General features: G+C 47.0%; 1 protein-coding gene across 2 annotated transcripts; it reads right to left on the minus strand.

Moving 5' to 3' along the window:
* Positions 1-477: 477 nt before the first annotated feature.
* Positions 478-14,019, minus strand: MARVELD3 (MARVEL domain containing 3). Of its 2 annotated transcripts, none has more exons than XM_068993339.1 (3): positions 13,634-14,019; positions 10,627-10,754; positions 478-1,115 (listed from the first exon to the last, which is right to left on the minus strand). In XM_068993339.1, the coding sequence occupies exons 1-3, from the start codon at positions 14,017-14,019 to the stop codon at positions 478-480; spliced, it is 1,152 nt and encodes a 383-aa protein (XP_068849440.1). The 2 variants fall into 2 exon arrangements, with proteins under 2 accessions (XP_068849440.1, XP_068849441.1); XM_068993340.1 differs by lacking the exon at positions 478-1,115 and adding an exon at positions 5,021-5,631.
* Positions 14,020-14,580: the final 561 nt, after the last annotated feature.

Raw genomic sequence — 14,580 nt, forward strand, 5'->3', positions numbered from 1 at the left:
GAGTCAGAATGGAATTACTTGTTTGAAATCTAACCACACAAAGGCTTTAAAATCACTCCCCTGGGATCATATACAGGGGGAAATGACATGTTTTTCTTAATGACTTTAATTCAGACAGGCAAGATACTTCTACTGCCTGCTACTGCCTGACGTGTTATTTTCATCTTTCAGAATTCCTCTGGCTAATATTTAAGCTATTATTATTACCTTACCATTTGGCAAGAGAGCCAAACCATAAGCAAATATGCAGACTTCCTAATGTTGCTCTTTGTAGTAAAGGTGGAGGTATTTTTTGCACACTCTCAGCCAATAAAGACACGGATAGAAAAATGGGATGATCATCTAGCTTTGTATTGGTTCCAGAGGGAGCATTTATGAAATCAAGTATGTGAAAACCACATACATGTAAAGTGCAATTTTAATGGACCCATCTTTTTGAGAGAAACAAGGTGGGTTGACTTTAGGTTCCAGTGGATCTCAGAGTACTCCAGACCACACGTATTCTGGTGCATCATTGTAATTTCTCTGCTGTTCCTGGCTGTCCTTGTACTGCTTCTGTTCTCGGTAGCTCCGCAGGGCCAGCACCACGCTGGCGCCATACATCACCACCAGAAGACAAGCAAAGGTGGCAGCTGCTCCATCGGTACCTGCCAGCTGGCAGTTCATCCAGGTGAGACCCTTGCGGGCATAGACCCTCTCTCTTGTTCTGCAAGTGTCTGTGGCATTGATCTGCAAGGCTGTGTGGAGGTAGATGCCGATGCCCACGCAGTAGCCCACTGCCGCCAGGAGGCTGAAGATGGCCTCCAGGAGGAGCCACTTCCCTGGCAGTTTGTGTAGACTTTTGGCTCCTTGGAGTAAAACACCCAAGGTGAGGACACCGAGCCCCAGAGAAACAGCCACGCCGCCGTATATCAGGGGTGCCCGGAGGATTGTGTACTGCTGGTCCAGCTGCCGAACCTGCTCCAGCTCGGTGCCCTCAAATGGTGAGTAATAGTTGTTCCCAAAGCCGCCGCCGCTGGCAAAGCTGGCACTGAATCCGGCCAGGACAAAATAGGAGGCCACGATACACATGAGAACCATCCCATTCAGTATCACCTCCACTATCTGTATCACACCTAGGAGGAGAGAGATGGGGGATTTAACACTGATCACTCACCCAGGAAAGCTCCCTAGGTCAGACAAGAGAAATAACATCGGTGAGCTGATTGTGAGGACACAGATTCAACATTAACATCCTTGGTTTGGGGGGGTTTTTGGTTCATCTTGGGGGGGCTTTCTTTTTGGCTACACCATGTGGCATGTGGAACTTTCCTAACTAGAGATCAAATCCATGCCTCCTACAGTGGAAGCACAGAGTCTTAACCGCTGGACCTCCAGGGAAGTCCCTGTTTTTTATTTTGTTTTAGCACTAGTGTTTGAAAAATCAAAATGCCATTGTGGAAAAAGTTTTGGCAAACTACATACACTTAACCATGTGACTTTGCAACCTGTACCCCTGAGCATTCATCCTAAAGAAATGAAAACCTAGGTCTACACAAAAACATGTACATGGATGTCAGAGCAAACCCAAATGCCCTCCAATGGGTGAATGGTTACACAAGCTGGTACAGACCTCCCAAGGGGAAACTCTACTCAGCGGTGAAAAGGAATGAGCAGTTGATACTTGGAACAGCTCGGATGGATCTCAAGGAATTCATAATGAGTGGAAAAAAGAAAAAGCCAGACTCCAAAGGTTACATACTGTATGATTCCATTTACATAACAGTCTCAAAATTAGAACAGATTGATGGTTGTCGGAGGATGGGGATGAGTGGCGGTGGGGAAGGGGTGGAGGGGTGGGACTGTGAGTGGGGGAGCCAGAGAGATGCCTGATGATGGGGTAGTTCTGCAACTGACTGTGGTGCTCACACGAATCTGCACGTGTGATGAAACCTCAGAGACCTACACTCACACAGATTCGAGCGCATATAAAACTGGTCAATCCTAAACAAAAGCTCTGAAGATTGGCAGTGTCCTGGTTGTGATACTGTATTATAGTCACCACTGGGGTAAACTGAGTTCATGCCACGCAGTGCAGCACTGTGCTGTATTAGCAGTGTTCCATGAATGTATAATTATTTCAAATTGTAAGGTTTTAAAATAATAGAAGTGACGTAAAAGGTTGTAAACTGAAAAAAATTCACCCATGTCACTGTCCACCCTGTTCTCTACCAGCAACCACTTTCAGTGTTTTCTAATACAACTTTCCAGTGTTCCTTTATGCAAATAAAAATATTTGAGTCTGAATTTCACCCCTCCCTTTCCCTGCTAGTGTCATTGGGAGCACACCACACACACTGCTCTGCATCGTGCTTTTTTCATTGACTCATTCCTACAGATGTTTTCAGATCAGCCAACAGGGTCCCCGTGCCCTGTGACATGCCCTCCAACCCCACCTGTGGGTGGACCAGTCTACTCAACCAGGATCCTATTGCTGGATACCTAGCCTGTTTACCTGGGGGGTTCTTACAAGTTTAAGGAACCCACAAATGCCATGAGGCAGGAGACACCAGCAGGTGAATGGAGATAAATGTCATCTTGTCCAGAGTCACCCTTCACCCTTCATTTCTCCCTGAAGGGGACCTCAGCCTCTCGTGAGGCATATTCCTGGGAGAAGGTCTCCTGTGGTTCCCTCAGGTGTCAGGGATGAAAACAAAGAGGAAAGCATAAGAACTTAGAGTGGGAGTGCAGGCTCACGTCCCCGCTCTTTGCTGCCTTGTGACTGTGCCCAAGTCATTGGCTCTAAGCCTCAGATACTTCATCTGACAAATAAATGAAGGTAATGCCTTCTTTTGTCTGTCTTATCCCACAGGGCTGGGGTGAAGCCCAGATGAAAGCAAGTATGTGAAAATACCTGGAAAATCATACAATGTTATGCAAGTGGATGGTGATGCTACCTAGTAACATTTATAAAATGAAAGAGGATTAGTAACAGATTTTAGGAAATGGGACAAGTTTATGAAAAGCATGAATTCCAGAAATCAGAAAAACCCTCTAATACACAAAGGGGTACCACAGTGTTTATAAACTGAGCAGCTAAAGACCAGTGTGTCTAAAGTACTTAGGCAACAGCTACTGGGCTTGCTGATTCCATCTCCTGCTGGGCCCACACAAATTCCAAGGAGGTCCACAGGACAGAAGTAGCAATAATTAAGGACTCTGAGAGTTGAGAAGCTACATTCCTCTAATTTCAATCTGAAAATAACATCAGACCAGAACTGCATACTCCTACCCCAGGCACCATAAACTACTGGCTACTCTCTCCCTACAGCAAATTGACCCAGAGATCATTCTAATTCATGGGGAGTAGCTATCTCCCCTAACCATACCTTTCTCTGCCTTGGTTTTCCTTCTGCATGCAATTAATCTCTCACCCTCTGAAGGGAAGCAGGAATTCTGTGCTAATACAAGACGTGCGCAGCCTGAACCTCTCCTAGGACAGATTCTGCCAAAACAGCAGAGTCAAATACACAGAGCACATATCTGCCAGCCTGGCATGGAATATATCTAGATCTTGTCAGCTACTCCATTGACTACAACAAGCAAGAGGAATAGCGGTCTGTTGCCAGGTCCAATGATGAAGAAATATGGCCACTGGGTATTACTCAGAGCACTGGCCTACCTGGCTTTGCTGAAAACAATGAACAGGTTCAAGTATTTCCAAGCATGCGGTTAGTGCAGAAAGATTCACAGACATCAGGAGAAAAGAGGAGCCTGGTGGGCTACAGTCCATGGAGTAGCCATGAATTGGACAGGATTTAGTAATTAAACCACAACCACCACTAGAGCTAGCAGTTAGGGATAAGCTGTAGAGGGAAATGAAAACTGAAACAAATAGATTTTTGTTGTAAAATAGCATCTTTTTTGGGTGAGGCTGCTTTTGTGGCTAATCGAATTAAAACTCTTCTCCAAAAGCAAATACTGTTAATACTTTCTTATATATTCTTCAAGAAGCTTTCTAATCATATACAAGCAAATTTATGTATTTCCTTTTGTAAACCCAAATGGAACTCATCTTTTATATGTGCCACGTAAGGAAATAATATTATAAATGTAAAGAGAACCATCACCTCCAAATCAAAATTTTTTCTTTGGATTTTTATTGGTGTCACATAAAGCAAAGAACATATTCACTTGTACCAAGAATATATTATAATGGGCCATAAGTCCTAATTTAACATGGAGTAAGAACTCATGAGGTTGTCTGGCCAAAAGTAGCATTCTTCTGCTGGGAAAGATTTTACATTCTTTGATTCTGGATGGATCCTGAATTCTGGTTGTCAAGTCGAATCTGTTGTACAATGGTACATTTACAAGAGGTACAAAAAACGTATTGAGCTTTCAAGGCCATTGTAAGAGGGTTTGTTAGAAAACCTCTTTTGCATCCCTGTGAAATAATCTGATTCCTCTTTCCGCAGCCCACGTCTCCTCCAACTTAAATCTCACAGAAGTGGTCTCCCCAGCATCCCCACTCGCCCTCACCCAGAGCATTAAGGAAGTGAAGAACCTAGAGTTCAGTAAGGAAAAAATTTGAGGCTAATCTGCTTGAGACAGCTGTGTTTAGATGACTTAAGGCTGAAATGTTTTTTCATGTCTATGTGGCTTTTCATGCTCACTGAGGATAAGGTTCTTCAAGTACCCTTGGTTATCTCCCTTTATTCAATCAAGAGTGCATTTTGCCACAGCACATGCCTTTTCCTTGTGGCTCCTGGGCTCTGGTTTTGGTGTGTTTTTATTGTTTTATTTTCATCTTTGTTTTTAAAAGTCATTTTGGTCAGTCCCTCACCAACAGAGAGCTCCAGAACCAGGGTTTATTACATCAGGCGGTGCTGTTCCAGGTACCCTGGAATTTGGCCCAGCAAACCAAAGCTGGACTGTTTACCTCCTGAGGGCTGGCAAGTTCTACAACAAAGCATTCCTCGAAAGACGGTAGTTCAGAGTAACTTCCATCACTCAAGTTTGACAGAATGTTTTAAAAAGCCTAAAACTCCAACATTTCTGCAGGCTTCTCCTTCAGCTTCCTGACCTTTTGGTAACCCCTGATGGCCAGCGCGGCTCCCACTGCAAAGACCCCAATGCCCAGGGCAGCAAAGATTCCAGCACCAATGTCTCCCCCATGGAAACTGCAGCTGAAGCCACTGTATCCTTTGCTCTGGTACAGTGCCTCCCTCTCTTTGCACAAGGGAGAGGTGTAGGCAGCCGAGAGGTTGTGGAAATAGAAGTACAAGGCCGGGATGTATGCCCCAGCAATAAGCATGTGCAGCACACCTTCAATCACCAGCAACGGGGGGCAGTGCCACGGCACCCGCAGAACGCCCAGGGTGAGGAGAAGGCAGCAGAAGGCCATGAAGGCTCCGCTGCAGGCCATCGCCACAGTGACCGTGGGCAGCTTTAGCTGGTAGAACTGAATGTCCAACTGCTGTGCTTTCTCCCCATCAGCACCACTGAAACCACTGTAAGCCCCTCCATACTGGTAGTAGTAAACTCCCCCCAGGCTGGTGATGCCTGTGTAGCCCCCCGTGGAATTGTAAGACACAGAGCTGCAGGCCAGGATCAGCAAGTTCAGGAGAACTTCCAGCATTTGGCAGCAGGCTGCAAAAGAAGGGCGTGTTACCATTTTGAGAGATGCTGTTTTACACTTGAAGACTTCCACCTCAAGGCTTATCTTCCCAGTGACAGCTCATGCCACAGCCAGCTCTTCTGCCCCTTGGAAGGCCTGGGCAGCCAAAGCTGCAGGATTAGCACTAGATGGTAGCAGGGAACCGTGGAATCCAGAAATTATGTCAGAGATACTTAGGACTGAAAAAGGTAACTCTAAAAACAGCAAAGCAGCTGGTCCAGGTGGCTGAAGGACGATGAGGGGAGAAGTCAGGCCAGGGAGCAGGAAGAAAGGTGTTGTTTATGGAAGGCAAGAAGATTCTCTGTCATAGCCCTGCCCTGCAACAAAGGCTGAAAAAATAGTTACGTCCTCTTTAGATGTTTTGTGGCCATCTTCAATTTGCTTCCCTTGTGGCTCAGCTGGTGAAGAATCCACCTGCAATGCAGGAGACCTGGGTTCGATCCCTAGGTTGGGAAGATCCCCTGAAGAAGGCAAAGGCTCCAGGATTCTGGCCTGGAGAATTCCATGGACTGTATAGTCCATGGGGTTGCAAAGAGTCAGACACAACTGAGCGACTTTCTTTCAGTTTGGAAGAGGAAACTTCTCCAAGTTTGAAAAAGATTATAACATAGTGCTTAAAAATTACAATAAAGTCAGAAAAAAGCATGGAGGTTATCCATCAAAATATTAATCGTGGTTCACAAGTACCAGAGATAGGAAAGATTAAGTTAATTAATTACTGAATTAAATATAATTAAACAGTAAAACATAACTTACTGTTCTTAGACTTTAACTCAAGAAGTAGTGGCTCAGATGGTAAAGAATCTGCCTGCAATTCAGGAGGCCTGGGTTTGATCCCTGAGTTGAGAAGATCCCCTGGAGGAGGGCATGGCAACCCACTCTAGTATTCTTGCCTGGAGAATCCCATGGACAGAGGAGCCTGGCGGGCTACAGTCCATGGCATCGCAAAGAGTCGGGCATGACTGAGCCACTAGCACTTTCACTTTCAAGAGCAAATCTGTGATACTTTCCCAGAGCTGGATTTTTTCAGGATCCTTGGCTGGACAATCAAAGAGCTCCAGCTTTTCTACCAAAGCTGGCTGCTTTCCTTAAAGTCAGTTTATTGTGATATACCTTATACACAACAAAATGACCCGCATTAAGCATACAGCTTGATAGAGTCTGACAAATGTGTATGCCATGTAATCATGATCAAGATATAGACTGTTTTCATCCTCCCAGAAAGTTCCCTAAAACCCTTTGGGGTCAACCCCTCGCCCTCCTCCTCAGGCCACCACTGATCTGCTCTCTGCTATTCGAAACTAGGTTTGTCTTTCTCGAATTTCATGCAAATGGAATCATACAGTTATGTGCTCTTTTGTGTATGGCTTCTTTTTCTCTTCATAATACAAAGCTGGGAATTGTATGTGCTGGCATGGTTCTATGGGTCAGCTAACAGAAGGATCAGGCTGTTGCATCTCCCTGGCTTTTACAGAACCAGATTTTGGGCCTGGGTCCAGTTGGTCTAGGGTTTCCCTGGTGGCTCAGTGGTAAAGAATCTGCCTGCCAATGCAGGAGACATGAGTTCAATCCCTGGAGGTTGGGAAGATCTCCCGGAGAAGGATGTGGCAACGCACTCCAATATTCTTGCCTGGAAAATCCCATGGACAGAGGAGCCTGCTGGTCTATAGTCCATGGGGTCCCAAAGAGTCAGCTAAACAGGAAACACCAGGTGGTCTAAGCATGAAGGTGTGTTACATTTGCACATTCGCTAATTGAAACCAAGCACTCTCAAGTATTATGTTTATACTCTGCTATCCTCCTTCCAAAATGCAAACAGCATTACTGTTTTATTTAATTATAAAAGTAACACACAAGGATGGTAAAAAAGAAAGAAAGAAAGACTATCTAGATGAAACAGAAACATATAAAAATGATCTAAAGTCCAATCAATAAAACTGGAGAAGCCACTGTTACCATTTTTTTTTCTTTTGGACTTTTCTGCCACATGTGCATAATTTTTGCTGTTTATTTGTTTTTAAGTAAGAATAGGGTTCTCTTCTCTCTACTATTATATAACCCATTTTTTCACTTAATATAGTATGAACAGTTTTTTTGCCATAGCAAATATAAATATACTTATATCATTAAAGGATTACAGGATGCCACAATGAATTTAAATAATTTCAATGAAAAGGATATTTAGGCTTTTCGCAGTGTTTTGCTATATGGGAGCAGATATATGCTATGTATTTCCTAATAGAGTTTGGAGAGGACAGAGCCTCCACAAACTCCTTATTCCTGTTGTAGCTTTAAATAGAACCAGAAAACAATCACCAGGGATGGGGGAGATGTCTGGTAATACGTTTTTAAAAATAAAAGCCCAGAGCCTCTCTAGGCCTTACTTGCCCCTTAAAGGATCTAGCTCACTGAGTCAGCACCTCTCTCTTAAGAAGCAGTTATGCATTCAGGTCATTCATTCCTCTGATTCTGGCTGAATATTTCAGATCTGTTAATGAGTTAACACTCTTAGAGTCAGCCCTGGTTTGAAATATTGACATAGGCTCAGTCCCATAAGCACTGGGTAAGGATTTTGAGAATGTAAGGGTACTGGGGTACTGAGAATGCAAGTTGAGAAGCAAAATCTCCACAATTGTCCCCCTGAACCTTTTCAGCATGGTCACAAGTCAATTCCATGGGCAGTAAGAAGCCATCTCAGAACTAAACCTCTAGGCTCTGAATGACAGACACCACCACTGACTATAGAGATTATAACATTTGGAGAGAGAAATTAAATTTTAAAGGATGGTTTGCAAGTAAGGCTGCAAGCTGAATGCAACCATTACCTTTAAAAAAAACCACACACACTTTCCTTGTTATACTGGCCTAATTTTCCTCTTATGATATTTTCCATTATGATTTGAGCAACAGAGGTCTAAAGGAAGAGGAAAAGGACAAAAAGGGAAAGGAGAAGCTGCCCTAAATGCAAATTGGAGGGAGCCAGGAGGAGAGCAGGCGATGTATCTCCTTCCCAGGGAACCTATAACTCCTCACCATCCCTCCAAATAATAAACCTATACACACACAGGATCCTAGTGATCTGATATGCACATGTAATATTTGTACTTGCTTATTATCTGATCTTTATCCTCAGCCTTTAAAGATTTTGGTAGCTGAGGAGTCTTGCCCCAAACCGTGAATTCAGGGCTTATCTATTTTTGTCAGTGTTCCACTGAACTTCCTAAGAGTGACTCAACCCAAACTGCAGGGTCTCCCTAAGAAGTCAGAGCCACAGCTGCCTCCCCTCTTTGCCCGTTTGCTGGAGGAGGAGGACGTGATTTCACCGATAAGGAAAAGAAGTCACAGAAGATCTAAGACAAGGCTGAAATTCTTCAGGTGACCTTTATCCAGGTATGCCTTTCCTGCTGAGACAAGTTCCTGGTGTTCAATGACTGCTGCTCTCAAAACAATACAACGTTGTGTATACATACGGGTCTCTGTGTGTCCAGAGATCTTTATAAGCTTTCCTTTGTTAGCTTCTGACTGCTGAGCCATCCTTTCACTATCTTGACTCAGAAACCCAACCTCTAGGCCCAAAGCCAAATAACCAGAAGCAATCAAAGTTAAATCAGGGGCCTCAAGCTCGGCCCTCTCCTCTCTCTTGGTAAATCAATCACCAAAGAAGAATACCTCTAGAGAGAAACCTGTTAAACAGCCTCTGGCTTGTTCCTACTATTTATATCATCATGAAAAGAAGGTCAATCACATAAACCATATCAGGCCTTAGCATTAGGCTCTAAGTTTCAATTCCAGCTCTTCCACTTCATAGCTGTGTGACTTTGTATAACTTACTGTACTTCTCTGAGCCTCAGGAGTTGTTGAGAGAATTAAAAGCAATGGGGTGTGCCAACATATGTAAACCAGAATGAGGATTCTTGTACCTGGATTACCCAGAACTCTTCAATAAGAGTTCTACGTAATCCTATAACAACGTATCTCACTGTAATCATTCTAAGGGTCACTTTCAGGTGTAAGTTTCATGATTTCTCCCCCTTAGGCTGAGAAGTTTTCCCCTCTTAGTCATAGGCAGCTGAGGTAAATTTCTCACCAAATCATGTGAGCCATAAGGACTCACCCTGACAAACCTGATTTTCTTCATTGTTGGCAAGGCCAAGCCTGGTGCTATGATGGGAACTCTGGAAAACTACATTTGGAGCTGACACATGATATTATTTAAAATCACAGTTCTTCAAACTGTGGATTCTAAGAAGTATTTTTTTTTTAATACTTAATTTTATTTTACCTTTATTTATTTGGCTGTGCCGGGTCTTAGTTGAGGCACGCAGGATCTTCAGTCTTTGTTGCAGCATGCAAACCCTTAGTTGCAGCATATGAGATCTAGTTCCCTGACCAGGGTTCAAACCCAGGTCCCTTGTACTGGGAGTGGAAGTCTTAGCCAGTGGACCACCAGGGAAGTCCCTTAAGTGTAGTTTTTTGTTTATTAATAACACAAAACAGGATAGAAGTTGGTTCATGATGTGTGTGTATTTCTTACTGTGGGTTTCAGTCAAAAACATTTAAAAGCCATGATGGCATGTTTGGGCATCAGATCTCCTGTCCTGTGGCATGAGCTCAACCTGTCTGCCATCTCCAGGTCATCTTCCCTCTCTAGTTCTGACCACCTTGCCTGATGAGCCCCACTCTGACAGCTGGCAGCTCAGAGCTGGCTCTGCCTGGAGGTCCATCTGCAGCCTGAACATTGCAGGCATGACTGTCTCATCACCCCTAGGCATGTCCGAGAAGAAACATGGGAAACCCGGTCACCTGTTTTTTGTTTTTTTAGAAAATGTGATCCTCATGCGGGTATGAAAACAAAAATGCTAGGAAACCAAAAGGGAGGTCTGCTTGAAATTTTGCCCCACCACCTTGGACCCCTTCCAGGACCACCACCAAAGGTAAGTAAATGGTCTGCCTTCAAAATGGCTCACCTCTCCCGGTGCACAGGTATCTGCACTTGTGGCATTCCAGGAGCCCTTCAGCCTCTGACTGGTAATATACCACTTCCTGTAGTCCAGGCCGGGGGTTCGAGAGTGGGTATCTCCCTGAAGTGGGTTCGCTATAACCAAACACATACATGGCCATTAGGAGGCTTCAAATTCAATAACTGTTCAGTATTAGAACTCTGGACACCTCATGCTGGGCCCAGAAGTTAAAGAATGCACAGCACAGAAAATCTGCTACAGTTTTCATACTCCAGAGCATTTTCTGGCTTAGTGGCTCCAAAGGGTGTTCAAACACTTGGCCCAATTCTGCTAAGTACATCACTTATCCCAGTAATTCTGAGCCCTACCTCTCATGCTGGCTCGTTGGCCTGCTGGGGAAGCGGGGAGGGTGGCTATTGAACAGGGAGCTGGGAACCACTTGGGGGAGCTTTTCAGTTCATTGAGGACGGGCTCTCTTCAAAACTAGTTTGCATCCACAAGACTGATGTCCAGGCTGGCATTCTCTTCCTTCCCTTGTTACTTTGGAAAGAGGTGAATCAGCAATAATTCTCTAGGCTCTGGTGGTACAGAAAACTTTGGACATCATAGCTCTCCCTCTTCTTCTGACAGCCCTGGCATATTCTATTCTGCTCCTTCTCCTCATCCCCTACTCCCAACCTTCCCCATCACTTTATCCAGCACATCCTGGGCTTTTGTCCAAGATTCTGTGGTGAACGGTAGGGGCTGCATTCTACTACCTGGGCTCCAGGGATTCTTACAGAACACAGATCTCATCATGTACCTTTTGGGTTCGAAATCCATAAAGTCCAAACTTTAAGCACAGTGCAGGAGGGCCCTTGTTCATCACTCTCCACTCACAATCTCACTTTTACAGACCCAGCCATAGTGAACTGCCCCTCTCCCTGCCCCAAAAGATGATCTGCATTCCCATGCTTTTAGGTCATCATGTCACCGTGAGAAACAGCCTGGAGCTCCTTCTCCAGAATTCAGCTTTGAGTCTGTCTCTTCCGGCAAACATTCCAGAGCCCAGTCAGGGCCCCAGCTCAGTTCTCTCTGAATCAGTTTCCCCTGGAGCAGCAAATTGGCCCGTTTACTTGTCAGTGTCCTATGGACATCCTGAATAGACCTCTGTAGTCCCTGGCCCTGCCTCCCATCCATTAAATACATGCTTGTTATGTGGAGGAGAGTCATACAAATGGCTTTTGATTTTAAACCACCAACTAACTGTGAACAAAAGAAGCTAAAGTATTCCCTTCACTAGCTTTGAGGCTAGTAGGGGTAGTGGTGGTTATGGTGGTCAGGGAGCCCAGGACACCATTTTAAAAGGAAATTTTAAAAAGAAGTTGGGGCTTCTCCTAGGTCTGCTGCTGCTAAGTCATTTCAGTCGTGTCCGACTCTGTGCGACCCCATAGATGGCAGCCCACCAGGCTCCCCTATCCCTGGGATTCTCCAGGCAAGAACACTGGAGTGGGTTGCCATTTCCTTCTCCAATGCATGAAAGTGAAAAATGAAAGTGAAGTCGCCTAGTCATGTCCAACTCTTAGCGACCCCATGGACTGCAGCCCACCAGGCTCCCCTGTCCCTGGGATTCTCCAGGCAAGAACATTGGAGTGGGTTGCCATTTCCTTCTCCAATGCATGAAAGTGAAAAATGAAAGTGAAGTCGCTCAGTCGTGTCTGACTCTTAGTGACCCCATGGACTGCAGCCCACCAGGCTCCTCCGTCCATGGGATTTTCCAGGCAAGAGTACTGGAGTGGGCTGCCATTGCCTTCTCCGTCTCCTAGGTCAGGCAGTTGCAGCGCAGTTTGGCTTTAGGTAGGGAAACAATGACCAGTGCCTGTGACTGTAACTGGGCACATCCTTTGTTACACCTTGGCTAGTTAGTTCTAGATAATTAAACATAAACTCAGGATAGTAGCTTTCCCGCTTTGTGGACACAACTGGGAGAGAGACTGGGCTAAAGCCTCCAAGTCCCATAGCAGACAGGAGCCTGGAGTCCTCCTAGGGATGAGGGCAAAAACCAGTAGGTCATCATCACTCTAGTACCTGCCTGTCTCCTGGCATCTAATCTGGGCATTCAGTAATATTTGTGGAGTTAGACAGAACGTGCAATGGGAAAAGGACCACTTCCCTAGAGAAAGAGTGGGGCCTGGGAATACTGCCTCTCCTTCCTTCCTTCCATCCTAACCCTCTCTCCCAGCTCACCAAGTCTTCTAAAACATCATGATGCTGTCACTCCACAGGCCTTGTGGGAACTCTGTTCTAAAGATAGGGATGGCAAAATTTGTTCATTCAGGGGGGTGAGGTCTGAGACAATCATGGGATTTGAATGAAGCTGCCCAGAAGGACCTCATTGACAAAGATGGGGGAGATCTCTGCCCTTTCGTGCAGTTTTAGGTTCATACAGTTCTTTGGCTAAAAGTCTAGCTTCTCCCAGCTGTCTGGTTTTGAAATGCATATAGCCCTGGAAAGGGATACACATTAAGGTATTAACTTTTCACTGGGCTGACTTTATTAGGCCTGGACCTCCAGGGAACGGGGAGGGCTGGTTTTGGAAAACAGGACAAGGGTCTGAAGCCTCAAGGGGGCAGTCCTGTGACCACATGGGTGTGTCTGGTGGGGGGTGGGGTGGTGTCAGGGAGGAGCCTGACACAATCTCCTTCCTACTCCTTACTCTTCGGGTCCTGCAGTCCTTCCTTGAACCCCGGCCCTTCCACTTTCCACGGGGAGTGGGGCGGGGGGAGTGGAGAGGGGTAGTGGGTCTCTGTTGTTAACCGGGTTCGGGTCAAGCAGTGTGTGTGCGGGGGAGGGGAGAGGGTGTGGTGGTGGGCCTCGTCTTCCTTCCCTCCTTAGGTCACCTCTAAAAGCTCAAAAGGGAAGAATGGCACTTTCTCTAAACCCGCTTCCTAGGACAAGTAGTTGGGACGGCAGGCGGGCCTCAGACCCAGGCTTCCTCAGGGCCGAGATCCAGGGCCCCGCCGCCCCACCTCACCTTTCTGGTCCTCGGCGTCCGAGGCCCTCCTTCCGCAGGGGCGGCGGCTCCGGGGTTTCCCACGTCGCGGGCCAGGGGGGCGGGGCCGCGTCCCAGGTCGGCCGCCGGGGTCCGTCCCGCGTCCGACTCTGGCGGGAGTTTTCCCAAACTCTTTGTTCGCCGCCGCGATGGTCCCCGGCCCTGGGCCTGTCCTGGCGAGGTTCCCGGTTCCTCTCCCTGTCCCGGTCCCCGTCCCTCCGCCCGCCTCCGTTTCTTTCCCTGTGCCGGTCCCCGGCTCTGTCCCGCTGTCTCTCGGGGTGGCGGTCTCGTTCCGGGCGGGGATGCCGGTCTGGGTCCCGCTCTCTCGGCCGGGCCCGGGACTCGCGAGTCCCCGACGTCTGTTCCATGGCCCGGTTGCGCGTCCCCGCCCCGGAGCGACCCGAGGGCCACAATCCACAAGTTTCGACGGCAGGTGGCCAAGCTTGGGGGCGGGACGCTCACCTGCGCGCACGCGCACTAATCCCGCTGCGGCCCGGGAGAGCATTCACCTGAGGCCCCGCGCCGGCAGGGGGAGCAGGTGAGCGCTGCCACGGCTCTGGGCGCTTGAGCCCGGATTGGGTGCGAGCCTAGAGCGTCGTGCAGCTTCACACACTGAGGACGCGACTACTCCCCGCCCGCCGTGCATCGTCAGCCCTGAGGTATCTGGACCGTGACCCCTCAAGATGCCGGCCGGGGGACTGTGCCCTCAATTTAGCACCTTGGGTTTGCTTTTCCAGAGTGTTCCCATCTGCTTTCTCCCTCAGCCACTCAGCCAGCCAGCCAGCGGTTGTCCTCTTCCTTCCTCTCCTGCTGTCCTTACAACTGTATTTTAGGGGACTTGAGGCCAATTCATCCATTTATAAGATTCCAGTACTCTTGCCTGGAAAATCCCATGGACAGAGGAGCCTGGTGGGCTGCAGTCCATGGGG

Source organism: Capricornis sumatraensis, chromosome 20, assembly GCF_032405125.1.
Source record: "Capricornis sumatraensis isolate serow.1 chromosome 20, serow.2, whole genome shotgun sequence".
Taxonomy (NCBI): domain Eukaryota; kingdom Metazoa; phylum Chordata; class Mammalia; order Artiodactyla; family Bovidae; genus Capricornis; species Capricornis sumatraensis.